The following is a 26977-nucleotide window of genomic DNA, read 5'->3' as shown; positions in this document are numbered from 1 at the left end:
TATTTTAATTATTATTTCTATTGCTAAGACTATTATCTCTTTTTATATTTTTCTCTTTTCTTAAGATCTTCTATATAATATTTATAATATCTCTTATTATTTTTATTCTATTAAAGTTATCTTTTTTCTTTTTTTAGGTTACTTTTAAGGCATCCCTTTCTTTTAACCTTATTTTTATAATTTAATTTTTTTAAGTCTTCTAGCTTAATTTAGGTAATACTTAATTCTCTATTAAACTATTTATTATATCTGCTTTATATTATTTCTAGTATCTAAATATATATAGCCATTTATAGTATATTCTATTAAGTTAGTCCTAATATTTACCTACTGTAATTAAGGTTTTGCGGCCTTTTTAGCTATAAGTATTATTATACTATATATCTAAACTGGTTACAGTTATAATACTTATATTTAGATATATTATATATTCTGTAATTTCTATTATTAGGTTAAGTAACTCCTAAAGTTATTAGTCTTTTATATATTCTATATAAGGTATTATTTTAATACTTTCCTTATTATTATTAGTTTTAAAAGTTACTTTAGTTATTATTATTTTATTATTAATTAAAATAATAAAAATTAAAGTTATTTCCTCTTTTATAATTAGCTTTCTTTTTTCTATATTTATATTATTATTTATTAATCTTAATTGCTATAATAATATATATAGTTAAGTTATTAGGTCTATCTATAATATATAGTTTATCCTTAACTTCTTTTTTTAGTCCTCTATAGTATATTTCTATTAAAGTATTATTATTTTACTTAATCTTAAATATAAGTTACCTAAATTTAGTAAAATAGATAGTATATAATTTATACTACTTAAATATAAGTAATTTAATTATTACCTATCTTTCTTTATTAACTACTCTAAAGTTATCTTTAAAGGCTTATTTAAAATTATTCTAATCTATAAAGATATTTTAAGTCTCTTATTCCTATAACTATTTATTGTTATTAAGGAAGTCTTATATAATAGGTTCCTACCATTCTTTAATGTCTCCTTAAATTAAAGGTAAGGTATATAACACTTTCTTTATAGCAGTATCTAGGCAGTTTAAAAATAGACAAAAGTATACTTTTATTTAGGTAAAGAATAGAATTATATTAGCTGCCTTTTTAGTAAAAGATTCCAGTTTAAGGGGTTTTAAGGCTTCCCTAATATTGCATTAAAACCTATTAAGGTTTTCCCTTTTATTATTAATTACTGCAGGTTATATATTTATTTAAGCCTATAGAGTTTAAATAGTATTATAAAGTTATTAAACTTTAGCTGCTATCTTAGCATTATTAAATAGTATTTTAATATAAAGAGATATTAAGGTATTAATATTACTAAATATCTTAACAGTATAATATTACTTAATTATTTAATATAATATATTTTAAATAAAAGCTATTAATATATAATAGTTAGATTTCTAAATAAATAAACTAATCTATATTAGGTTTATATTTATAGGGTATATAAGGTATTATACTAAATATATTAATAAGGTATTATATCTCTTAATAGTTAATAGTATAGGTAAGGCTTATTAAGGTAAAGAAATATTATTAATAGCTAGTAAGTTAAGTTCTATTTAGTACTAAAGGAATATATATATATATTATAGTAATTATAAGGGAGCGATATAATATAAGGTTGTTATCGGTCCTAGAATAATGCAGTCCTAAAGTGCTATTGGTTTTAATCTTATTGGTCCTTATTTAGTTAGCCGTCTGGATAGACCTAAAGTGGAGTTTTTATGGGGTATATATAATATAACCACTAGGGTCATAACAATTAAATTAAGTCCTTAATTAAAGTATAACTAGCAATTTGCTGCTAAGATAATAACTTCCTAAAAGGTATTAACTAGATATAGTATATAGCTATTAGATTTATTAAGAAATACTGATATATAAGAAAAGCTTAACTAGAAGAAAGTTTCATAATAATAGGTATATTGGTGCCACTAGGCTAAGAAGAAGGTTAGAGAGAAGGTTTGTGGCAATCAGAAGGTTATAGCGGTATTGAGTTTATAAGTCAATTATAAGGTTAGAAAATCCACTTCAGGTTTAACATAATGGTTAAGCCGCTTTAATGTAGTATTAGTAACTATCCTAAACCCTCCAAAAGGCTAACAAGCGTATCTCAGGCAACGAAAGGATGTCTGCTCCCTTTTGCTGAAAACAGTGGATTCGCCAATCTTAGATTCCAGACCACTAAATAAAGCGTGATTATGGTATGCCCAGAGTCTGTTGCTCCTATTAAGTAATAGAGGAATAAGAAAAAGACTCAGTATATAAATAAATACTTATATTAAAAGAATGGATACTACTTTAAATCTACAGGTAGTTACTATAGCTAAGTAGCTTATATCTTAACAGTAAGGACAGAGATAAGAACAAGTGACCAGTTATTCCAAGAGATCACACTATACCCAGGTTTGAGATCCACCGCTGTTTGCCTGAGCAGATACACAATAGCTCCAAGACCCTCAGTCATCACCACTACTGATAGTACCATTTCTCTCGAGAGACTCCACCACTCTCCCATTCCAGGCGATAGTGACGCCCGTCCGAAGCATCAGACATTCTAGTGGTGAAGTATGCTGCATCCGGCTGCCCATCAAAGGCAGATGAGTTCAAGCCCACATTGGCCGTCAAGCCTCCCATGACTACCCTCTGGATGTAGTTCAGGTGCACTACTTCATAGCCGGGCCCGTTTAGGGAGATAGACTTATGGTAGACTGTATTAGAGCCATTCATTTGGTAGTACACGGTGATGTTGAGCTATTGGCCGTCGCCAAGGCCATTCGCAAATCGCACGTAGACGTCTTGAGGCATCGTGTGCTTCTTCGGTCAGTAGGCCATTACTAAAACTTCGTGACAAGGTAGAAAGAACAAGGCTTACACTTTTAAGTGGTTTGCTTTATTCGTAAAGGTCGAGTGTGGTTCTGGTGATTAGAAAAAGAAGGGAAGGAGTTTGAACTGATGGTTCTCGTCTTATATAACAATGAGCAGACGTCTTTCATGTCTAACTGTTACTGATTCACGTGAATCAGCTTACACTTCCAAGTCGCAATAGCATTTCCAGCTAGCCACACATCTGTATACACCAAGTAAGATGAACGAAGTGGGATCTAATTGGGATTTTCAGCCAGCCATATATCCATGTACATGAAGCAGAATCAAGCGTGTCACAATTTCAGGCAGCCACACTTTTGGTTTCAAGAAGCATACTCTGCTTGAGATTCTCAGCAAGCAGGATTGAGTTTTTCTCATCAGCTAGCCACAAATCTCTCTATACGGTAGCGAGATGTTCTCTTGGATGTATGTTGGCCTTGACTGTCTCACAGTTGTAGGATCATAACATCAGATGATGATGGGACTTCTCCGCCGGTTTAAAGTTCCTGACTAGGGATGATCAAAGCGTCTGGGAAGGCATCTGACTATTATTATACATGACTGTCACCAAAGGTACTCTCTGGACTGCTGCAGGGAAGTAGTCTTTCTTTAATCTTTAATTTTACACAAAATAGCTTACTCAAAAATAAGGATACCTTTAAGCTTAATAATTAATAAGGAGTATAGTGTTATTCTCTTATTTACTATACTAGAGTTATAAAGTAGGTAGCCTCGGAAGTGTGTCGGGTAATAGTGAGATCTGATATTATCAGGACCTGCCTTTTCTGTCTTAACATGCAAGACAAGGTGAGATATAAACTTTCCGCTTGGTACTTATATTAGTGTGGCTCGGCAGTTAAATGTTTGGTTTAAATAAAAGCCGCAGTTTTGCATAGGGCTTCAGTATTAGCCACGTGAATCACCTTCTTCAGGCTGCTGGTAGGTAACAGTGTCCTATTATTGGACTTTAGCGATATAGGGATCCCCGATATGGACTTTGGGACTTTAGAAACACCTGATAACTGGGAACACCATAGCGGAGATGTCAAAGGTTAACCAGAATTGGTATTGGTAGGCGGCCTGTACCTGGCTACTATAAGTATGATTGGGTATACTCTGTTTGACAAAATACAACTCCACAGGTACTGGGCAGCTGAGGCAGGGTTGAGGAGACTGTTCTGTATTGTGAATGGTCTTTGGATAAATAGAGTTCAATATTGTCAGTTCTGCATTACAGCTGAAATGCAACTTGGTCGCAGCCGACATTGTCACTTGTGGGGAATGAGTGACACGTCCGCATGCACCCTTTTCAAGCGCCCAGAAGACTAATGGAGAAATCCAAGCCGTTTCAACAGAGCTGAACACGATTTTAAAACGTCAGCAGGTCATGATGATATTACACTGTGGACAGTTGGGGAAGAGATCAGCAATTAAAGCAAGCTGAGGCAGGGTTCATGTCAGCTTTCAAGTCTTAGAGGGATAAAAGACGACATACCTAGGAAGAAGCGACGTAATTGTTACTTGAGATGGAAAATTCGAGCAATAATATTTTTTTTAAAGTTCCTCTTCTTCTTCTTTCCGTCTCGGTGTTGAGCATTCCTTAGTTGGAGATAACCCATAGCTTCTGCGTACGGAGCAGGTTGGCTGTTGGATGTTTGAGTTGTTCGTGGTCCGGTGAAACCACAGCCATCACAACGGCATGGCGCCCGAGGCGATGATTGGAAATCCACGTATCGATCCATACTTCTTTATCTTGATAATTTACGACATTAAATAATCATTTAAGTAAACATAACACATAGTTCAAGTTATATACTAGGTTTCATCATGCTGGAGCATTGGATCAACGTAGGGTAAGGTAGTGGGGCTTGCCGTGAGGCCACTTTCGCCGAAAAAGTGACGTAGCCAACTTCGCCGAAGCTAAGGCTGGAGTGCCGCTTTGACATGAGCCGGTAGTGAAAAGACTTCAGAAAAACCAGCGGCAAAATATCCATCAGTTCGCGCCAACGTTGGGAGTAGCAGTGGAGAGACCTTACTTTGGTCCCTTACAATTTGACGCCAAGCGGCCAGCATATCCCGTGATCTTAGTGCCGCTTCTTGCGTCGGCGATTGAATGAAGACAACCATTGCAAAGCTAGACATTACGGCGAAGCAGACATTCGACCCTTGATCATTATTAGGAGGTATTCACGTTACGGATAATGCAGGACTTCTTTGTCACTTACAAGAGTACCAAAATTCGTGAAAGCGAGCTGGGGAGAGATTTTTCACAAGACTTGTCAGGCTGGTTGCCCAGGCCAGAGAAGACTGATGAAGGTTCTGGATAACTGCATCGTGTGAACCCGTGCCATCAATGCTGCTCCTCAGTGGCAACTCGAGATGCGACAGATCTGGTAGATCCCAGCAAAGGTTCTCGATATCATGCGGCTGGAGTTCCATAACCAGAGAGGCTTCTGCAAGCTGTTGATCATCGACGATAAGTGGTGGCACAGCCGATGGCACGATGGGGCGTAGAAGCGCTCTCCAAACATACGTAACTAGTGTTGCGTGGGCAACTAGTATCGTCGCGGGGTACGATGCCTTATCGTTGAGCATACCATTGTTAGTTGTTATCGTTGGGGATTCTGGGGCCAGGACGGAAGCACGCCAAAGGCTTAGTTGCTCAAAGATGGGCTGGGCTGTCTGAATAGACAGGGACAAGTTCTCGGACAGCTGCTGGGAAGCCTTCAGTGAACTACAGGGGCGGTTAGCGTATGTACAATTACCAAGTGTAGACTCGAGTCACGTACTAAAAAGATGCCTGTACCGAACTTGCGATTACTGAGAGGCGGGCTATATCTCTGAATGGCCTCGTTAACTCAGCGTGCGAAACATCCGTAAAAAGAATACTGCTCGGAATGCTGAAGTCCGTTTCTTCCAACTGAGCAACATCCCATTCATTGTGGCATATGTAAGGTGGTCGACCCATTAGAAGCGAAAGCCACTTGTCCTCCGTATATAATGCCCACCAGAGCCGGGCACGTAGTTGCTTCTCTTCAGTCGGGATGGCGCACATTCGGGTCTCAAGATGCAGGCCGAGATTCTGAGCCATGCCGATGAGACTACCCAGCCATGACCACTTGAAGGCATCTGGCGCAGTCGAAAGCGGTTGGTGACCCTGGCTGATCCCATGTAGATAGAAAAGGCCCGCTTGCAAGACAGACAATTGAGGACGGCGAATTCCTTCCTGTGTACTTTCATAGACGAGACTCCAGACGGCCTTACGAGGGAGTTGGTTGTGGATGTCGACGATGGAGAGATGATCATCGTTTCTGGCGAAGGGCATTGCAAGGCCATACATGGCGCCGAGTAAGTGGCAAGGTACGTGATCAAATACACCGGGCGCAGGGCATGAATCGCTGAGCAGTTCTTGGGTAAAGTACGTCGAAGATATAATCGGAATTATTGGGTAAACATGTTTATAGAACCTGTTTCAGCCGGTCAGTCTTCATCCTAAAAGTTACCATTGCCATAACTTACAATCTGATGAGCCTTAATCCCCAAGACACAGGTATAAGGTCATCCAGCCTGGTCCTTAGTGACGAGTCTATCACATTCGTCTCGTCTTGTCTCACGATGAAGTGCACTGGAATTTTCTGCCTGTTAGGAACTCCACCAATATTTCTGAACTGCAAACCATAGAAGCTCCTCAGGCCATACTCGTCGAATTGGCAGTGGCGGAGTAACCAAGGGTCGGACTCAGAAGACGCTCCCAACAGAATGGATCTCGAGCCGCTGGTGTCGTCAAGGGACTTGGAGAACTGCAATTGCGTTGTAGTGGCGACACTGCCAAGAGTAGGTGCCTGATGATATGGAACCTGGCTCTGGTGAGATAAAACGGGGGTAGTCGCTGCGAAGATGGTTGGTTCATGGGAGGTGGTGTGTTGAGCTTGAATATCGTCCGTCTCGAAGGAGTTATCAAGATCGAATGTGGTATCGTGGGAGGCATGGTTGACAGTTGGTGAATGAGCACTACTTGACATAGATCGAGTTCTGTTCTGCCGAGTCGTACGCCTTGAGCGCCCTGCAAAAGTACACGCAGTCTCTGTTTGTGCGCACCTTCGACACGGCGGGTTGCCATCCTCAGTTTGACACCTAACTTTGCGGGCTCGACATTGATCACAAGGCCGACGTCTGTTATGGAGTCTATAGGTGCGTGTGCAGGGCTCGTTGTGAGGGCTGATGTCATATGCCTCACTGTTATCCATGTCGACGCCCAAAGTTCGGCATCTAGAATTAATAGACAGGTGCTATGGCTGTTAAATTATTGCATGACTGGGAAAATTTTACAAGCTGACAGTGCTGAGTCACAGTTGACTTCGACTATGACGCAGTATGTTAGTGCCTTGTTTGGGGTAGCCTATGCCAAGGGAGCCGCTACACCTCAAAGGTTTAGTGTCTTACACGATCACTAACCTCAACACAGAAGCTCGCTTACGCTACAAGGTGGACATGAGAGAAACCTTGAACTACAAGATGTAGCAGTCTATGGAGTTTGTAATGGTATTGTAGAATGAACTGATTACCTAATCCTTAACAAAGTATGTGCTATGAGTACATTCGTAACTATCTAATACAAGAACGATTGTATGGTCAGAGGAAGAGAGCTCGCCGGCTCAGACCTGAGTTCCTTTCCATCGCAAGTAACAACCTATGAAATAATCAGCTAATATTCTTCCATCGCCATCCACAGACATAGAGCTTACCAGAGTCTCGGGGTCTACCTCAACCTTTGGTGTCGCGCTGTTATACTTCAAATCACTCTTCTTTACAGTTCGGCAGTTCTTGACAACCTCAATCTGTTTCTTGAGGCTGTACGAATGAACGTCGCCACCTTGTGCGATGCTTGCTTGTGATACAAACATGACGCTCGATTCGGGATGTAGAGCCTGGCGGTGCGTCAGAGATTGTTCAGATGAATGATTGCAGCAGTACTTACTCCGTACATCGGTCGACCGATCAAAGGTTCGACATCTGCTACGCTGAGAAGGAATTAGTACTTAACCATGATGAGGCAAGTGAAAGTCTCACGCTCCGTTGGGGTCACCCTGTGAGACATGTTAGTAATTCTTACCAGTGTTAGGATAAATAAACTCACCATTTGTGCATATGTAATAAAACCCTTCTTCAAAACCTGGAAAGGCTTGGTTCCAAACTCAGCGGGGTCCCAGATCACCAGGTCTGCCAGTTTCCCAGCCTCAACACTACCAACGGCGTGGCTTATTCCTTGGGTGATCGCGGGATTGATGGTATACTTGCTGACATACCGCTTGACGCGGTAGTTATCTGCACCAGTATCTTTGTCCTCGTCCAATGGTCCGCGTTGAATCTTATTCTTATGCGCTGCTTTCCAAGTGCATGTCAGCACCTCTGCTGATCGGCCCATAGCTTGCGAGTCAGATGACATGATACTGATTGCCCCGATATCATGAAGGATATCTTCGGCTGAGATTGCCTCCTCCCTGATGCGATTCTTAAGGAACGAAGCGTCATCGGGGTTATCCTTTGACAGGCGATGGCAGTTAGCGGCCATGTCAATATGCTCGTCGATGGTGTTGGTCGTAAAAGGCATCGTTGGGGTCGTACTGCTAGGGAGGACGTTGGGATAGGCGGCTAGCTTGATCACGTCTGGCGCATGGCCTCCTCCCGCGCCTTCAACATGGTAGACGTGAATGCTACGCCCTTTGAAGATTGCTGCGGTGTGTTCGAGGAAGCCTGCTTCGTTGAGGCCGTCGGTGTGAATATGGCATTGGATGTCCTGTTCTTCGCAGACGCTATAGCAGTCAGCATGGTTCCGAGGTACAATAGACTCACTGGTCGATGACTTACTTCAAGCAGTTGTCGATTGTTGAAGGCGTACAGCCAAAGTCCTCATGCAGCTTCAGTGCGATAACGCCGGCCTTGATCTGGTCGAGAAGACCGACCCTTTCAGAGTCACTGCCTTTTCCGACGAGGCCGAAGTTTAGGGGAAGTTGGTCGCAGGCTTGCATCATTTGCCGGATGTACTTCTTACTCGCGGTGCCGTTGACTGCTGTAGAAGATGTACTGGATCTGTCAGTTCTTCTTTCGCTAGCACAAGAATGAATGATCATACCTTGGACCGGTTCCTCCCCCAAAGAGCGTCGTGATGCCGGATGAGATGGCCTCGAATGCCTGCTGTGGACAAATATTGTGGACATGCGTATCAATTCCACCAGCAGTGACGATCTTACCACCAGCGTCAATGATGTCAGTGTTCGATCCAATCACCATGTTATCAGAAACACCATCCATCGTTGCTGGGTTACCAGCCTTCCCAATGCTGACAATTGCGCCATCCTTGACACCAATGTCAGCCTTGAAAATGCCAGTCCAGTCAATGACGACGGCGTTGATGATAGCCAAGTCAAGACAATCCGCGTCGGAACAGCCGCTTGCAGCCCCCATGCCGTCTCGGATAGTCTTGCCGCAGCCCAGAGTGCACTCGTCACCATAAGACGTATAATCCTTCTCTACTTTTACCCAGAGGTCAGTTGAGCCCAGACGGATAACATCACCTGTCGTGGGACCATATGCAGAGGCATACTTCTCCCGAGTAATCGAGCAAGGCCGAAAGGTCTCATGTTTCGTCGGTTCCTCCGGCGAATGTCGATACCCGGCCTGTTGCAGTTGCTTTAAGATCTTCTGAACGTTAGCGAGGTCGACAGGACCTTTAGCGTAGCCACTTCCGCCTTGGATGATCCTAGAACCTCCAATTTGAACGAGAGTCACTGTCTTCGGTTCATTCGGTTCAAAGCGCAGAAACTCTCCAGCCGGAAGATCGAGGTGATAGCCATATGCCTTTTCGCGGTCGAAGTCGAGATCGGGGTTTGTTTCCATGAAGTGAAAGTGAGAGCCGATCTAGGATATCACGTTAGCATGAGACATGGTGTATCGAGGCGTGTGAAAACCTACGTAGACAGCCCGAGTGCTTTTGTTCGTGACGGCGAGCCTGACTCGGTCACGGCCCGCGTTGAGGATGATGTCTCCAGTCTCTGCCGGACGGGTCGCGCCTGGCATCGCCAACGGATGGAAATCTGCTTCGTTGATAGCAGGGAACAAGTCATGAGAAGGAACTGGGAGGAAGCTCCCATACAGAGCCATCTTCAAGTCACCGTCATCAGTGCTAATTGGGTTGTGAATAGTGATCAAGTGAGTTCCCGTCCTGAAGGTTCCTTCAACCTGCATCTGCTTGAGCGTGCCCACAACAGAAGGGTGGACATGTCGTCGACCCAAAATTCCCTTGCCGAGTTTCATGAGATCCGCGACAGAGTAATCTTCGTTATGAATGATCTAATCATATCGTCAGTGCATTGACAACTGTGCATTTGGGAATGGAGCTAACTTCTTGGAGAACAGTAGCAATGAGAGCCTAATACTTGTGTTAGCCTTTTAATTTGTGGCCATGGCGTATCTCGGCTTACACTAGATTCTAGATGGTTCAGCTTTTTTCCATGAGCCAGACGTCTCTGTGCCAGACGACCGGCCTGTGAGAAGAGAAGCTTTTCAACCTGCGACTAGGGTATCAGTATCAATGGTGCACGGACTGAGGAATACATACCTCACGGGGCGTGTAGTGCATCTTGCAAATTTCTTAGAGTGAAGGATGGCTGAGTTGACTTTGTTCAGTGGTGTAGAGTTGAAGCAGGTATTTTGAGCGCCTAGGTGTTGGTAAGGGTTGGACAAGAGACCCTGGTCTCTATGATTATATAGAACATTTCCATTACATTATAGCTAAATTTTTTATTCAATTGATGATTGTGGATTCGGCGAAATGAATGCTATTCCTTAGATACTTGACAACTGTAGCAAGCGAGAGGTCAAGACTTTCGGCGAAATGGTGCCGCAATTGAGAAGACTAAACTACCCTTGATTTCGCCGTGGTTTATGGGTCTCTCCACTGTGACATGATGAGTTAGCGGATGTTTTAGTGCATGCAGCCCAGGTATTGGGCCTGCCCGAAGCACAGCTCACCAAATTACAGTTCTGTGATAGCACTGAAAGACTACGGGATCAACAAATTCACACCATAGAGACTATCAGTAACATTGACCCAAAATAATTAATATCCAGTCTAAAACTAAATCTACCGCGACTAAAGGTCGGCAAGCAAAAAGACAAAGAAGAGAAGAAACAGGGTACACCGTTCTAACCATTCTAGTTAATATTATCCTTCCATCCCATTTGTTTTAAGACTCCGCCTTCTTGGTAGCCTTGGTCCTGAGTTTCATCATGGCATACACAAGCCCATAGAAACCAATCACAAACACAACGACAATACCAGCGTTTCTCCAACCGTAGTATTCTTCCTTGAGGTTCAATGTTCGGAGGTAATCTGCGCCCGAGGTGTATTGACAGACTTGACAATCTGCGAATGCATCAGGGTTGAGGAGGTTGGTGGCCTTGCCCATACCGCTCTGATAGTCAGAGAGATAGTCGCCGCAGGTGATGTTGGAAGGAGGGTCGAAGACGGCGAGTTCGTGGGGTTTGCAGTGAACGGGCTTGTCCCAGGTCGTGAACATGAGGAGCGAGCTCATGAGGTAGTTGAAGGGATCGATATAGTACATCCTATGTTTACGTTAGGTGATGACGTTGAGGTGTCACGAGATAGTCTTTCACTTACCAGTATCGCCAGAACTCTACAATCTGACTGTAAGGGATCATCACGCCACAAAACGAGACGAGAGTGGTGATGACGAGAGGATTGACGAGCGACGCAAAGACCGCGTTGGGAGTATACGCAGCGATCATCTGACCGATGCCAGTATACAGACCTTCGTACATGACCTGAAACATGTTAGCTGTGCCAAAACGATAACCGTTGCGTTTGAGACCTACCACGACAAAGAAAACACTACCGGCATGTCCAGCACCAGTTGGCAGCCCAGCAGTGAAGTACCAACAGACATAATACAACACCGCACAAATCAGCAAATACGGCACCTCCGACACAATCAACCCAGTAACGAACGGCGCCCAGTGATACATCTTGCTCTTCTTCTCCCTCGCCTCGTAAATATCCCTTCGATCGATAAACAGCGGCTGCAACTGCGCGATAACTCCTGGCGCGATGAAGATAAAGTTGAACACTGTAAACAGATTCTGCTGCAGGTCTGTCAAACTATCGCCAAGCTGCCAGAACGTGAACCCGTTGAGGAGCGCAAGGCTGATATGCATGGCGAATTTGTTACCGACGTACTCTGTGTTTCGGAAGAGTGAGACGTTCATTCGGTGTGTTACAAGCTTGACCTGCGTCCACATCGAGGCTGCGAATTCGTTCCCGTCGTCGTTCGTGCTTGACGGTTGAGATGCTGCTGCTTCGATCATGTGGTCCAGGTCTTTGCTGAGCTGATCATGTTCCGGCGACTGCAGCCAAACTTGGTTCCAGTCCGTGTCTTTATACGATCCATCTTCACCTGACACAACGTCGATCATGTGTTCGGCTGGATTAGCCTCAGGTGGACATGGAGCGCCATAACGGCCGAAATACTGCTTGACAGTAGCAGCGTTATCTCCAATATCGCCGAAATATACAGTCTTCCCACCTTTAGTAAGCAGCAACAGCGTGTCGAACTGCGCAAACAACTGTGCAGATGGCTGATGGATCGTCACCAGGATAGCCTGTCCAGCAGCCGAGAGCTTTCGAAGGAAGCGTACCGTGTTGTAGGCAGCCTGCCCATCGAGCCCAGACGTCGGTTCGTCAAGAAAGATGAGAATACTAGGCTTTGCAATCAGCTCAACAGCGATGGTGAGACGTTTTCTCTGTTCGATTGACAAGCCGTTTCCAGGACGACCAACGAGCGTGTGTTCGAGATCGTTCAGCTCAAGGAGATCAACGATGGTGTCGACGTAGCGCAACTTCTCTTCAGTTGGTACATCACGAGACTGACGGAGCAGGGCAGAGAATACAAGGGCTTCGCGGACTGTTGCTAATGGCTCGTGGATATCGAGTTGCTCGACATAACCAGCTGATCGTTGAAAGGATACGGGAATAGGTCTGCCGTCGACTAAGACTGATCCGTGGATTGATCCTTCGGTTTTGCGCTGCGCGAGGACGTCGAGGAGGGTTGTTTTACCGGCGCCTGAAGAGCCCATCAATGCACCGAGCATACCGGGTTTGACGTAGCCTTGGACGTTATCAAGAAGTACACGGTCGCCGTCTGAGGTTTTGACGGTATATGTCAAGTTCTTCCAGGTAAAGATACTCTTGTTACGCATGAGATTCGTGTCGACTTCGCCATCAGAAGCTCCAGCTCCGTTATCGCCACGGGTCTTTTCCGTTGGTGCTTCGCTGTCCTTGGAGGGGAGAAGATGCTTGGACTTGTGCTGTTGTTCCCGAGGGATGAGGAGAGTTCGATTCCCTTCTCCAACTTGCTTCCATCGCGACGTGAAGAAGATGGTGAGACCAACGTAGAAAACCCACCATGCGCAGTTGATGCCAAAGTTGCGCCAGATATGGCCGTGACTGAAGGACATGTTGGCGAGGTAAGCATCGCCTGTGACGAATGTAGCGCCGGGTTCCGCGCCCCCAACACCAGAACACGCTTGTCCTCCATTGCCTCCGACGTATCCAGGGCCGTTTGGAATGAGGTAGGGGCCAACACATGGAATCTCTTGATCGTGAAACTCGTTCCCGAGAAGAGCCTCAAAGCCATAAGCCATGGGATTGATCCAGAAGATCCACGATAGCCAGGGATGCATCTCGGGCTTGATGATCATGTATCCCATGTAGACAAATAGCGCAACGACGGAAAGTCCAGAGACTTTTGTGGCGGCGTCGAAAGTTGGGAACGCGGCGCCCACGAAGCGGAAGAAGGCCGTCATTGATAAGGCGGTAACGTAGTTGGTGACGAGATACGTGAAGAAGGCACCGGCGGTAGTCTTGAGACCGACGAGGAAGTAAAGCACGAGACCGAACTGAGTGACCTGGAACGCCAAAATGGGTAGATCAGCAACAACCTGCGCGATGCAGAAAGCTGCAGGGTCGTAGAGGGCAAAGGACCGATGTTTGGCAAGGATAGGTCGTCCAGTGAAAGAATCCGTCACTTCTCCCAGCGCCAAAAGCGAATTATACAGAATCGAGAAGAACAATGCACCGCCCTTGAGAAAAAGACCAGTGTTGTTGGCTGGAGCGTTGTAAAACAGCGATCCACCAAGAAAGGCCTGGATGAGAGTCGCGCCCTGCTTCATGAAGAGCGTTGACTTGTCACCCCACATGATCTGATACTGCCTCGTAACAGCGGCTTGGATCTGCATAGCGAGATTTGCGGTGACGGGTGAAGAGGCGGGGACGTAGCGCTGCTTCTCGCGGGTGACCATGTCTTTGAAGATTGCTGTGCTTTCGGCTGCCTCGGTGCTGATGGGGTAGGCTTGACACTCCTCGACCATACGAGCCTTGATTTCCGATCTGTCGTAAGCAGCACGTACACCATCAGCATCACGGGGGAAGGTATTCTCATACCCTTCCGCAACACGCCTCTCCGTCGGAACAGTAACACCCGTGAGGAAGTCTCCCCGATTCGACCCAGAATCCCTCACAAAGCCCAGGTCTTCCATGAACGGAACAGCATCCTTCTGCGGGCCATAAAAGATCTGCTTCCCCTCATCAAGAACAAGAACCTTATCGAAATGCTCGTAGATCCCATTACCAGCCTGATACAGCGTGACAATAGTAGTCAGTCCCAGAATATCCGTCATAGCACGTATAGCACGCACCCATTCTAACGCCGTGCTCGCATCGAGACCGCGCGTAGAGTTATCCCAGCAGAACACACTAGCCCGCGTGGTAAGACACTCCACGATAGACACGCGTTTGCGCTCGCCGCCGGATACACCGCGGATGAAAGCATCGCCGACTTTTGTATGTGCTGTGTGGGATATGTTGACGGAGCGGAGGAGGAAGTCTTTGTAGAACTGGGCATATTCTTCGCGGGTCTTGATGCCGGGGGGTAAATGGAAGGGGACTTTCATGCGTGCGGCGAAGTCGACGGTTGCTTCGACTGTCAGGCTGGGGAAGAAGATCTCGTCTTCAGTGTTCATTATGATTTGTCCCCGGTAGGCTTTTGCTTCGTCGGCAGACATGTTGCCGTAATGAACATCGCCAGAAACTTCTTCATAACCTCGACGATTATTGGCTAGGACACTGAGGAGGGTAGTGCATCCACTCCCAGGGCGTCCAAGAACAAGCAACATCTCACCGGGCTTGACACAACCGTACGAGTCATCAATGATAGTCTTCATAGGAGCATCTTTGGCGCTCTGGTGGAAAGGGTAGAACTGCGAGACGACGTTTTCGTTGAATGCGGCGTCGCTGCCTATGCCTTTGACAGTGAGGTTCTGCCAGGTGACGCCGAGTTTGCGGGGCTTTTGGCCAATTTCTTCGTCGGCGTCACGCATGGCTTGGAGTTCGGGTGCGAGATGCCATTGTGTCGTGGTGTTGGTCTTTTCGAGGGGAGGTTTGTCGATTAGGGCCGGGGGAGGTTGTTCGGTGGCTGTGATGGAGCCATCTTCGGTGGTGGAGGAATTGACACTCATTGTTACGGCTGAGAATTAAGGAATGAAAGAGTAGTAATTAGAGAGCGATGTAGATTTAATTGAGTGACAGAGGGCGTAAGGGAACGAAAGGTGAGGGTGATAAAACAGCGACAGAAACGTTTTACATGTACGCAACAAATAACTATCTGTTCTCGATCAAAGCGTCATCAGCCTCACTGACTAAACTCCAAAACCCTCCGAACTCAAATACGGAGACCAACTGAATGAATCAGCAATCATAGAAGAAAACCCTGCGGAAACGCCATTCATTATCAACAGCGAGGAGTCCGACCGTCTCCCTCACGGCATGTCCCAAAGCTAAACCCCATGCGGCCACACAAGCGAGTCCGAGGCGATCGACAGGCCAATGCGATCACGGCAGTTCTCCCTAACCGGGACAGTTACTAAACACTGCCGTGGGCGTTCACGTGTCGGAGAGTATACTAATCACCAAATCCCCCCAACGGGACTAGCTCCCCTTGCAGTGTGAAACCTTCCGCGGAGGGTTTTGTATATAGAGGTGGTCTCGCAGCGGACTTCGCTCCTGTCCTTCAATCCGACAGTCCATTCAATTTTATCACTGCTTGCAGACAAAGCTCCGTTGACAATGGGCGTCTCCGCACCGCATCCTTCTCAGCGACGCTTCTCTTGTGACGTCTGCAGGAAGAGCAAATCACGATGTCAACGGATAAAACCTACCGATGAGAAATGTGCGCGATGTTCGATGCTGGGAGTCAAGTGCGAGATTGGACAGCAAAAGGTTCCAGGGCGGCCGCGACGAAAACAAGCCGGAAAGGGCTCACCACCGACTGTTCAGCATCTGCCTGTCAGTAAACCAGTCTCTCATAATGCGATGTCGCAAAACGCTACGCTCATGGATGATTGGAGTCCGTTTGACTGGACGGGCATGTTATCCCCGAAACAGTCCCCTCCTCAAATGACGGCCACCGCGATACAAGATGGAATTGCAGCATCGTGGGGAATTGGATTCACAGACATTTTTGACCAGTCAAGCACGTCTTGGAATACAGGCGGTGATCTCGAATACGCAAATACTCCGCTGTACACCGATATAGACACCATCACGAACTTATATCCGGTCAGCATGTCTCCGAACTCCACCATCACATACGAAACCTACTTCCCCTTGACCAACTGCCTCACAACACATCACCCGCGAAAGGCAGACCCTGGAGCGTTCATGGCCGACCTATCGACGATAAACCTGGGTCTACACGTCCGCCTCGAAGCAATGAAGAAGACCAAGCCGTCGCTCGACTTTGATCTCATGATCTATCAACAAGGCCCGTTATTTATCGACGGCATCACATTGGCAGAATACATCATCAAAGCAGCTCAAGAGTTTATGTTCATCTTGACGAAACTCTACAATACCCGACACTGCCCAGAGCTCTTACTTGATTCGCAGCCGATGGAGTTGATCTGCCCATGCCATCTGTCTTCGGAACTTCGAGAGAAGTCAAGGAATTTATTTGACGTCTCACTTCCTAGGCCCACTGTTACCTCAGAGCCATTACCTACCCCAATAGCACTGATGATCACGAGTATCTTCATCCAGCTCATCACTATCTACGAGCTTATCCTCGATAACATCGCTACACGAGTCGAACGAATTGCCACCGATCCGATCGAGCCCGTCCCGGGTCTTATCGTCTGCGGCCGACCACTTGAGAGACCTTGCACACAGGGTATGATCTTCTGTGAAGTGTCGGTTAGTCTCATCAAGAATATTGAGCGCGTTCTAGGTGTTGGGAGAGGACAAGAGGGTAAGGAAGTAGGTCTGTTGTCGCCCAGGCAGGTTGAGGTTCTTGGGAACGAGTTAGATGAAAGACGTCGCGTCATTCCTGATCATGCTATGATGACGCCTACTATGTTACGGAAGCTACTCGGAAAGGTTGCGGATATCTTTAGAAGTATTAGAGTTTAGTTTGGCTTGTTAGACTGTGCTTGCGAATGTATTACTCTACGACTTGGAATGTTGTTCACTTGTGTATTACTAGCGGTTGCTGTGAACTTGCCCATGAGATGCGAACATTTACCCCCCAATGTTCGCGTAGCGATTCAGCAATGTGCCATGGCATTCTGATCCTCTTTTGACTAAAGTTTGACTCTCTATCGTGACCGTTCCTTGTAGAGTCAGCCCAAAGGTTACCAGGTACCGTGTCCTCGAAAACTGGCTCTTTAGAGTACCAACAGTAAATGAAAGATTATTATTACAAATTAAATATAACCCTGAGTCATGACCGAGTATCTAACTATCCTTTGGCAGACTGCTCTGACCCTTCTTATAAATCGTCTTCTTCACATCCTTCGTGAGGCCAACGCCCCCTTCGGAAATCCCATCAAAGATCTTTCTCCATCCAATCGCATTAAGAAGCCAAACGACATATGCATTCGCTCCCTGCCATATATACTCCCCCTTGCTCAAGGCCGTCTTATTCTTCAACACATCCCTCACCACCAATCGCGCAAACTCTGCAGGCTTGGTACCATTCTTCAGATGAAGTCTAGATCTCTCACGGAGACCTTCCTCGGCATCGATGAAGATACTATCAGGAGAAAGAAGCTTCTTGTCGGGGGATGTGAGATGCGTTGCGACTACTCCCATGTATAGAGTAATGACCTTGATGCCGAGGGGAGCAAGTTCAAGACGTAGTGTGTCGGAGTAGGAGGCTACTGCTGCTTTGGTGGCGTTGTACTGGGCGGTGAAATAATAAGGTACGCGCGCTACGATCGAGGCTGTGTTGATGATGGTAGGTGTCGTTTTTGAGTCAGCGACCGATGCGAGGAGAAGTGGAGTGAAAGCCTGGACCATGTCGAAGAGGCCAAAAACGTTGGTCTTGAACATGTTCTGGACTTGATCCTTGTCGGCTTCGATGGCGGGGGCCTCGTACACTGCAAGAGTCAATACGCGTTCCCATTCACAATTGGCAGTGCAGACTTACTCATTCCAGCATTATTAAACAGAATATCCAACTTTCCTCCCGTTCGCTTTGTAATCTCGTCCTTGAGAGCAGATATACTCTCCGAGTTGGTCACGTCAAGCGTCAGAAGCTCGATGCTTTTCTCTTGAAGACCAGCAAGCGATTTGGTGGATCGAGCGGTCGCAAAGACTCGATAGCCTTTGGCTGCGAATTCTAGAGCGAGGGCATGCCCGGCTCCTTCCTCAGAGCAGCTGCATATACATTAGTTAAGTCCCGATCTGGATTCCATGCCAATCGTAGTGGAGCGTACCCAGTAATTAAAGCTGTCGGCTTGTTGGACATTATGGGGTATTCGCAAGGTGGTGTTATTGGGTTCAGTGCAGACCAGGTTTGCTCTTCAGCTGATAGAGTATGCTGAAAGTATCAATTGTGATGCGGAATATGGCTGGATAACTGGAGCCTTGTCTAGAGTCTTGATTACATTGTCCCTTTATAAAGCTTGTGTGCAAATTGGTGGTTGGTCATCATAACCGCTATTGACAACCATTGGCTTCTCTCCTCGGAGGCTTTAGTAATAATGAAGAGGAACAGCTTCAATCTCAACCTGGCTGCGGGCGTATGGAGACTTGCCGAAACTCAATTGCAATGCGGAGTCTGCGGGCATTGCTCCGGTCAATGCGGCCATTTCGGGCTTCGTGGCGGGGAATGCATCGGTAGTTGGTTGATTAGTGAACAACCCGACATGCTAAGTTGCGCTGGGACATTAAGTTAGTAATCCGAGCTGATGCAGTGAGACCCTTATTACAAATCGGAGAAATAATTATTCCCTGTCTTGTTTCGCGCATGTGTCCTGATACCTAGTCGCAAGAGGACGCTTCCGTCCAGTTTTGCCTGATACTGTAGCTCTTCTACTATGTATCCATTCACTGGAATGGATAGCTATTCACAGAAGGTCTCGCGCTGAAGGAAGAAAGGCTTGGATGCCTACGACAAATCATAAACATGCCTCCTAAGATTATACGAAACTTACTTGATTGAGTCTTTTTGCCTCTTATGAACGAGGTATTGTCACCACGCTGGGAAAACATCACGCATTGGATTCTAGATGCGCCACAGAATAATTATATACGTATAAATCATATACCAGGTCTCACTTTGATGCAGTTGTCACAGTGGTGAACACCAAGGTGGACTGGCCTGTATGGTCTGCACTTGATGCAGCCCTATCCACGCTATCAGACAATGACTCTGCAGCCTTTCATATTGAGAAGTCTTGGTCCATGTGATATCCTTGGTGCATAATGTAACATGATGCTGACTGGTTTGATGTGGGCAAGATCTGGTTGGTCCCAAGAATGCGAGTATTCTGCACCTCAAGAGACATGTGACATTGTCAAATCAGGCTGTCTATCTGGCCGGGCGAAGGACGCCAGCGCCACATTCAATATGTCGTGCAGCTGCACGGTTTCGCTCAGAATGATCGACATCTATCAAGCCGTTTATGCAAAGCGCTTGGAGTAATAATGCGTGTCTTCTTCGCATTGGATGGCTCTTCAGAAAAGCACTTGGTCTCGATCGATCGAGTTATCCTATACTGAGTGTCTCGCGCATATATTTATACTATATAGTCATCCCATTTTCTACTGGTTATTCTCCCTAGACTTGATTCTGGTTCAACTCTGCTTAGTTTCGTCTATCATCTCTAACCGCTTATATCCAAATCCCAGAGTATGTCTCTTTTCCTTCCCTTGTCTAGATGCTAACCTGTAGTAAAGACATCAAACCATGTGCTACCAAACCAAGACCGTCGAGGTCTGCGACAGATGCAGTGGCACCAGCATTGGTAGCTATGGGCCCATCACGCCATGCGGTCGGCGTGGACGGGGCCCTTTGACCCAGATTGATGACAACACAGAAGAGCCATGCTATGGAGTTGAGGTTGATGAAGAGGAAGTTTCTATCGATTTGTGTCATAACTGCCGTATCTTGGAAGAGCTGGAGGCTCGAGAGCGTGAGCGACAGCAGGACAATGATACCGATGATGAAGACATGGAAGAGGTCTATATTCCCTAGGCACAGCATTGGCATTTCTTTTTACTTCAGCCAGAATTTCCAGAATTCGAGAACCTCAGAAGAGTTGCTTAGCCTTGAATTACGATGTTTATTGCCACTTATACAATTACATCATGTAGGTCATCAACAAGAGCGACACGCAAGTGCTCATGCCTTCATAGAGAGCAAGCGGGATTTTGTCACTATACAGTCAGCTATCTTAACTCCAAAGCAACATTTCAGACCGCCGACACAGTGGATGTGGCTTGTGGCTGTGACAGATGTCATGGTTGCAAACTTTGTTGCCAGTGGCGCCAAGGTATAACGCTAGATCTGATAACTAACCAGATCCAGACTCGAAGAACCACGAATTCGGGATCATGAGGCCACGCATGAATCAGACACCTCGTCATTATTTGGCATTAAAAGGAATAATCCGCCAAATTTGCACTTGTGGCCATTTCATCTTTCTGTTCTCGTGTTGTGTTTTGCTGTTCGTGCTTCGAGTTACCCGTCGTCAGCCATCATGAATTATGAAGATACCAGAGCACGCATAGTGCAGTACGATCACCTGCCGTCAAGTCTGACATCTTAATTGACGAAGCCAACAGAGCCCGCGAGTCCGGCGAATTTACCGATTTTACATTGGCATGTGACGGCCGAGATATCAAGGTTCACAAGATCATCATTTGCAGCCAATCTCCAGTCTTTCGTGCAGCATGTGCTGGTCAGTTCAAGGTACAGAGATTCGATACAACATGAACACCCGACTGTCGTTCTGAGAGACTTCTAGGAAGCATTTTCCGGTACATATGACTTGAAATCACATCAGCCTGATATGATACAGCTTATGGTCGACTACCTGTATACGGGCGACTATTCTATCGACATGAACGAGGCCGACGACACCGACGAGACCAAAACTGCATCAAATACTGGGGCTCTCTCAACTCATGCGGTAATGTATGCTCTAGGGGACGAATACGACATCAAAGGGCTCAGAGATCTATCCGCTCGAAAATACTCATGGTCCTTAGACGAGAGCCTAGAACTCGACGAGTTTCTCAATTCAATCCCATTCGTTTACACCATGACTCCCGATAGCTCAAGGGGTCTCCGAGACCCGGCATTGGAGTTTGCAAGAAACAAGCTACGTGGTGCAGGGGGGCAATCCGAAATCCGAGAGGCATTTGACGAGCTACTCATTGAGTGTCCTGATTTCTTGAAAGAGCTTCTCTACTACTGTGTTCAAGCTCCGTCCCTCGGATATTGCCCTTGCACGGGTCCACGGGATAGAGTGCCAGTTGAGGCTGAAGGATATCGTTGTAAGGGATGTGGCAGAGAAGGTGCAAGTCTTAGCAGGCCTGTCTAGCTAATACAGTGCTTCACATTATGACTAGTTGAGATTCGAAGATGGAAATGTCTATATCCAATAGCATGATACAGTCAATCCGACACCGGAGAGCGATAGTTCTAGGTGGTGAGTAGTTAAGACTCACGGCGGAGAGCCAAGCTGGTTGGACAAAATCGATTTGGGATTAACCATATAGCCGGGCTGGGTGTGTATCCTGGGCCTGGGACAATTTTGACCTGAGTTTGCTTTCTTCGACTGAGAGCATAGACAGCATTAATACAAAACTCAATCGGGATTTAACATGAAGCTATCGCGACATTGAGGGTGCTTCAAAGCCAAGAGGGTAAAGTCCTTCGCATCCCAACTCCAGGCCCAGGTCGAATTTACAGGCGTACAAAACGGAAGGCTGTTCAATAGAATATAGGATTCTTGACAGTCCCAATTGACAATGTGTAGTGACACCGATTCCAGCACGCGAGGTTGTCGCGATAATGGCAGGTTCACAAAGAGTAGGGGAAATTGTGTCGAGCGCTCAATGTCGCATCTGGGTCGAATTTACGGGCGGATAATTATGAAACGGTGACAATATGATATAAGCTTCTTATTCATATATGTTTCATTTAATTCGGAGTTATATTCGTGGTGAAATTGATTTTCCAAGTTGCAGCCAGACGTGGTAAAGTTCGTCAAAAAACCCAGGTTTTCGACGCCCCTATTCTAAACTCAGGTTTTATTCCACATCAAAAAAAGCAGAAGTCAGATCTCCATTTCTCGGCGTGTCCACGACATATATTATCATTTATTCTCACGATTTTGCGATCTTGAAACCTTTTGACTTTTGCACTGAGTTCACTAAGTTCTCTCGGCCGATTCAAGCTGAGAGCCAGACTTGCAATCTCTGAAGTTCAATTCATCTCCCATCTCCCGTCTCCCATCTACCCATACTAATTTTATCACGCCAGCGCATCGCTCTCCGAGTCTTCATCTGAATCCGATGTCCCCTCCCACGAACTGTGCAAACTCTCCTGTGTCTCGGGGGCCTCCTCACTGGTTCCAACCAGCTCATTATCTGAGTTCTCAGTGGAATCGGGTATCTCCATCCAGAACGGATATCGCAAAGCACGCGGCAGCTCCAGGGCTTCATCGTTGACGATCAACGGCAGACAAAGATCAGAGCCAATGGTGTTTTCGATGGTGTGCTTGAGCCGAGGTTTCTTGGGAGGTACTGGTGAGATCTTATCACCTGTTGTCCGCTTGCGTACAGAATCCCAGCCCTTGAACAATAGACCAAACCAAAACACGAGCCAGACAAGGAATAAAAATAAACTAGTCAAAGGCTACACTAAACTTATCATAAAATATCCTTAGATATCCTCATATCATCTAAACTCTTCAGATTTTAGGACGAGGTACAAGTTGGATGCACGCATACAGCAACAGCTGGTGATGGCGCAGTCGTGCGAACGAATAGGTTTATTAGGAAGGTTATTCTAATATTCAGTATATACAAAGTATTGACTAGGGGTTCAGCCTGGGGGCGCATCGTTCTCATGACGGCTGAAACTTAACTGGCACGTCTTACTTGTCAAGCCTGTACAGCATGTTGCTCATCCTCATCCTCATTCGGATTATCATACCGTGTAGGCTTCACTCCAGTGAGTTTTGCTGATTCAAATATGTCCATCCATAGATGAGTTTACCTCTACAGCGAATAGGCCTGTAGAATAAGTTATCAAGTCATGTAAGGTACACTGGAGTTGCATCTCGACATTCACCAATCACCTTCGGTCTACGATAATTGGCAGCAATGGGGTCTTTTCTCCACTTCTGTGGGCTCGAGTCATGTCGCGATCTGGTACCCACATTCATGACTAAGGCGAAGTCTGAACATCACAAATCTTCACCAGACTGGCAGATATTTCGATCAAAATATTGCACAGTTGTCGCATGAAATGAAGCCTTCTGAGTATTTGGTCATAAAACATTAAATTCTGATTCTCATAGTATATCTTTGCGCCAGGCATCTATCGTGAAAGGTCCATCTAGAACGCCTCTATTATATTCATCCGTCTTGATCCGATCCAATTAAGCCATCTCGTTGTGCTTCTTCTCGCGCTGCTCAACGATAACATCGTTCTTCTCGTTATCGTAGGTGATCTCATCGACAGTTGACTCCTCAGCCTTGGGGGCCAGGAATGTAATTCCGCCGCGAACCCAGTTGACAGCGACATAACCGAGGACGTAGACGAAGCCGATAGTAGGGACGATGTAGGAGATTCGAGTGCCCTTAGCATCAGCGATTGCGCCCTGGATAGGAGGGAACACAGCACCGCCTGAGACACCCATGACAAGGATACCAGCAGCACGTCGAGTGTGGTGGCCGAGGTTTCGGGTACCCATGGCGAAGATGGTGGGGTACATGGGAGCCATGAAGAAGAAGATGGCAATGAGGATACCGACACTGGCAATACCCCTGGGAGCAGCGCTGACGTAGGCAGTAAGGGCGATGGCACAGCAAGAGTAGACAACCATGATGAACTCGGAGCTGAAGATGACAGCAAGACCAGTAGCGACGAATCGACCGACAGTGAAGGTGATGAGAGCATAGCTCAGCATGGTGCTACCCTTGGCAGTTGTGATGTCACCGTTCTCGTGGGCGTAGTTGATGAAGAAGGTAGCGATGGTGACCTGGGCACCGACGTAGCAGAACTGAGCACCGAAGGCGAACCACATGTTCCACTGCTTCCAGATGGAGCCCTGAGTGACGTGACCAGCCTGGTCATCCTCAAGAACAGCCTCGCTGACCTCAGGAAGCTTGGCGAAGAAGAAGAGGACACCGACGGCGGCGCCAGCACAGGCGACAGCGAGGTAGACATACTGGACGTTGGTGAGGTTGTTCTGGTTCTCGCCGGTGAAGAAGAACTTGGAGGCGATGAGGGGACCGATGAAGGAAGCGACACCGTTCCATGACTGGCAGAATTGGAGACGAGCGGAGGCAGACTCAGGAGCGCCGATGACGACAGCGTAAGAGTTGGCGGCAGTTTCGAGAGTAGCGAGACCACAAGCGATGACGAGAGTGCAAGCGCAGAAACCACCAAAGACAGCGCGACCGTTGGCGTTGCTATCAGCAGACTTGGCAACAGGCCAGAACAGAACAGCACCGAGAGAGTAGAGAGTAAGACCCATCAAGATAGTGAGCTTGTAACCGCGACGCTTGAGAACCTCAGCAGCAATGGGAGAGAAGAGAAGGTAACCGCCACCAAAGTACATGACCTGCAGGCCAGTGGACTCGAGCTTTGTGATACCGAGGACGGTTTGGAAATGCTTGTTGAGGACATCGAGAAGACCGTAGGAGAAACCCCAGAGGAAGAAGAGGGAGATGACGAGGGAGAGGGGGTAGATGAGGGCGCGACCAGTCAGGTAGCCGCCTGCGAGCTGGGGAGCCGCTGTGGGGATAGCACCGCCTGCCATTGTGATGGAATGTGGGTGTTGATAAGAGAAGAAGAAAAGATGTTCTTGTCTATCAGATGAGAGAAGATGAGAGTGATGATGAGAATGAAGATATTCGCGGTGGTTGATGGTCTTCTTTATACAAATCTCGCCGCCCCCAGACTTGTCCACGCCAGCAGCTAGCTCTGTCTCCAGTAGAGTAGCTTTTTTTCTTGCTTGAGCAGCTAGCCTGCGGAGTCCCCAGTGTCGGCGCGATAAACTCAAGCTACTGTCCCACTTCCCCAACGCAATCCCCCAGACGCAGAAAACTTGGAGATGTGGAGGTGGGAAACTCTACTCCGCGTGAAGAAAGGGTGACGGTCCACTTCTCCATGACCCCAAGTTGTGCGAAAATTCTCATCCCGCGGCATCGCCTAAGCCGTGCAGCGCAATCCAGACCAGTCTGGGGAAGAACCATAAAACAAGCTACCAATAGGCCCCATCGCTCTTCAACCACTCACGAACTTGGTCTCCAACGCCAAGGGAGAAGCGTAACGCTTACGGGTTTAGAGCGTTGGAGCCGTTGTGGAGAGATGGTGGGGATCGGACCGACAATACGCCCGTCGTGAGACCTCTCTTGAATAAGCTTAGTGACTGCCAAGCAGTCGATCTCCCGGCCTGTGATGATAGGTCTGGATGCGTGGGAGAGCAGAGCAGCGCGTGGGAAAGCTCTCCAAATGCACTCACTCGGGTTAGCAAGGCTCTGCAGTATTCGGGCCTTTAATTTCGTACCAAGACCGCGCTATCGACCGGCATCGGCGTTATCAACCTGATTTAGCAGAACAAGGCTGATGATGCTTGTCTCCTTTGGCCTTGGTGTTTCTGCAAATGTGTGTCGTGGTTCACGGTGTCATTGGTCAAGCAAGGTTATGTTGGACAAGTCAAAATGAGATGATTCGTCTCCCAATGCAACGGTAAGTTTGATGAGGGTTGTTGGGTCACTCAATTGAGTTGTTTTTTGACGTGACTGCATGCCATCCAGCAGGGTTATCTCCCTGGATCTCTTGTTTTAGGTTTCTCGGCTGTTAGGCATCATACGAAATTATCGAGAGCTAGACTGACTCGAACGCCACAAGATCGCTTTGTAACCGGCCCGTTCGATGCGCATTAGTCTCACCCAAGGTCCAAGCTCCCCCAACGCGAAGCTGTCATTCATTGAAAAGAAACACGCGTTGAATTAAAATATCCCGCATGAGCTGAATTGGGTAGAAGGGGGAGACTGGGGAACGCCGGCCTAAGGGAAGTTGAGAAGCTGGGGGTTAAGAAGGAGGGGGCACTCTCACCCTGGAATGTCTCATCATTTCGGCCCATGAGGTCTTGGCGAGCTGACAAGCAGAATTTGGAGTAAAGACTCCGTAGTGACTGGTGCTGGTCTGCTGACCATTGACGCAAAATACGACCTAATCCATTTTTCGTTTAGATGGGCTTCGAAAAAGCTTCGAATGCTTCTAGTCTTGAGTCGAGGTCAGTTGATTAACCTGTTTCTGTCTAGTGAATAGAATCAAGTGCCGGTTTGATTTGATGCCGGGCTTGGCCGACACGTGAGGGTTGCGAAATTGGGAGTGAGCCATGCCGTTTTGACGATGGCTCGATACGGTTTGATCCGTGGGGCGGGAGAGAGGAGAGTGAGCTCACCACTTGCGAG

General features: G+C 46.6%; 8 protein-coding genes across 8 annotated transcripts; 3 read left to right on the top strand and 5 right to left on the bottom strand.

Annotated features, from left to right (window-relative positions):
* Nucleotides 1-4821: 4821 nt before the first annotated feature.
* FMAN_14401 (uncharacterized protein) lies at nt 4822-6923 on the bottom strand (the record flags this gene model as incomplete). Its single annotated transcript, XM_041825090.1, has 4 exons — nt 4822-5066; nt 5127-5635; nt 5691-6368; nt 6421-6923. 4 exons carry the CDS (start codon nt 6921-6923, stop codon nt 4822-4824), a joined length of 1935 nt encoding a protein of 644 aa, XP_041690505.1.
* Nucleotides 6924-7510: 587 nt separating this feature from the next.
* Nucleotides 7511-10540, bottom strand: FMAN_14400 (putative urease; the record flags this gene model as incomplete). Its single annotated transcript, XM_041825088.1, has 11 exons — nt 7511-7591; nt 7647-7829; nt 7880-7922; nt 7972-7988; nt 8039-8714; nt 8770-8985; nt 9035-9819; nt 9874-10251; nt 10304-10330; nt 10383-10475; nt 10520-10540. The coding sequence occupies 11 exons, from the start codon at nt 10538-10540 to the stop codon at nt 7511-7513; spliced, it is 2520 nt and encodes an 839-aa protein (XP_041690504.1).
* Nucleotides 10541-11147: 607 nt separating this feature from the next.
* Nucleotides 11148-15492, bottom strand: FMAN_14399 (uncharacterized protein; the record flags this gene model as incomplete). The annotated part of the gene is made up of 3 exons (XM_041825087.1): nt 11148-11526; nt 11582-11745; nt 11797-15492. The coding sequence occupies 3 exons, from the start codon at nt 15490-15492 to the stop codon at nt 11148-11150; spliced, it is 4239 nt and encodes a 1412-aa protein (XP_041690503.1).
* A 607-nt stretch (nt 15493-16099) lies between these two features.
* Nucleotides 16100-17440, top strand: FMAN_14398 (uncharacterized protein; the record flags this gene model as incomplete). The annotated part of the gene is made up of 1 exon (XM_041825086.1): nt 16100-17440. The coding sequence occupies one exon, from the start codon at nt 16100-16102 to the stop codon at nt 17438-17440; it is 1341 nt and encodes a 446-aa protein (XP_041690502.1).
* A 324-nt stretch (nt 17441-17764) lies between these two features.
* FMAN_14397 (uncharacterized protein) lies at nt 17765-18779 on the bottom strand (the record flags this gene model as incomplete). The annotated part of the gene is made up of 3 exons (XM_041825085.1): nt 17765-18408; nt 18459-18688; nt 18748-18779. 3 exons carry the CDS (start codon nt 18777-18779, stop codon nt 17765-17767), a joined length of 906 nt encoding a protein of 301 aa, XP_041690501.1.
* A 1443-nt stretch (nt 18780-20222) lies between these two features.
* On the top strand, nt 20223-20510 carry FMAN_14396 (uncharacterized protein; the record flags this gene model as incomplete). Its single annotated transcript, XM_041825084.1, has 1 exon — nt 20223-20510. The coding sequence occupies one exon, from the start codon at nt 20223-20225 to the stop codon at nt 20508-20510; it is 288 nt and encodes a 95-aa protein (XP_041690500.1).
* A 505-nt stretch (nt 20511-21015) lies between these two features.
* On the top strand, nt 21016-21861 carry FMAN_14395 (uncharacterized protein; the record flags this gene model as incomplete). Its single annotated transcript, XM_041825083.1, has 3 exons — nt 21016-21050; nt 21101-21227; nt 21283-21861. 3 exons carry the CDS (start codon nt 21016-21018, stop codon nt 21859-21861), a joined length of 741 nt encoding a protein of 246 aa, XP_041690499.1.
* Nucleotides 21862-23928: 2067 nt separating this feature from the next.
* FMAN_14394 (uncharacterized protein) lies at nt 23929-25314 on the bottom strand (the record flags this gene model as incomplete). Its single annotated transcript, XM_041825082.1, has 1 exon — nt 23929-25314. The coding sequence occupies one exon, from the start codon at nt 25312-25314 to the stop codon at nt 23929-23931; it is 1386 nt and encodes a 461-aa protein (XP_041690498.1).
* Nucleotides 25315-26977: the final 1663 nt, after the last annotated feature.

This window comes from Fusarium mangiferae (genome assembly GCF_900044065.1).
Source record: "Fusarium mangiferae strain MRC7560 genome assembly, contig: FMAN_scaffold020, whole genome shotgun sequence".
NCBI lineage: Eukaryota > Fungi > Ascomycota > Sordariomycetes > Hypocreales > Nectriaceae > Fusarium > Fusarium mangiferae.
This window is presented reverse-complemented; position numbering and strand designations above follow the sequence as displayed.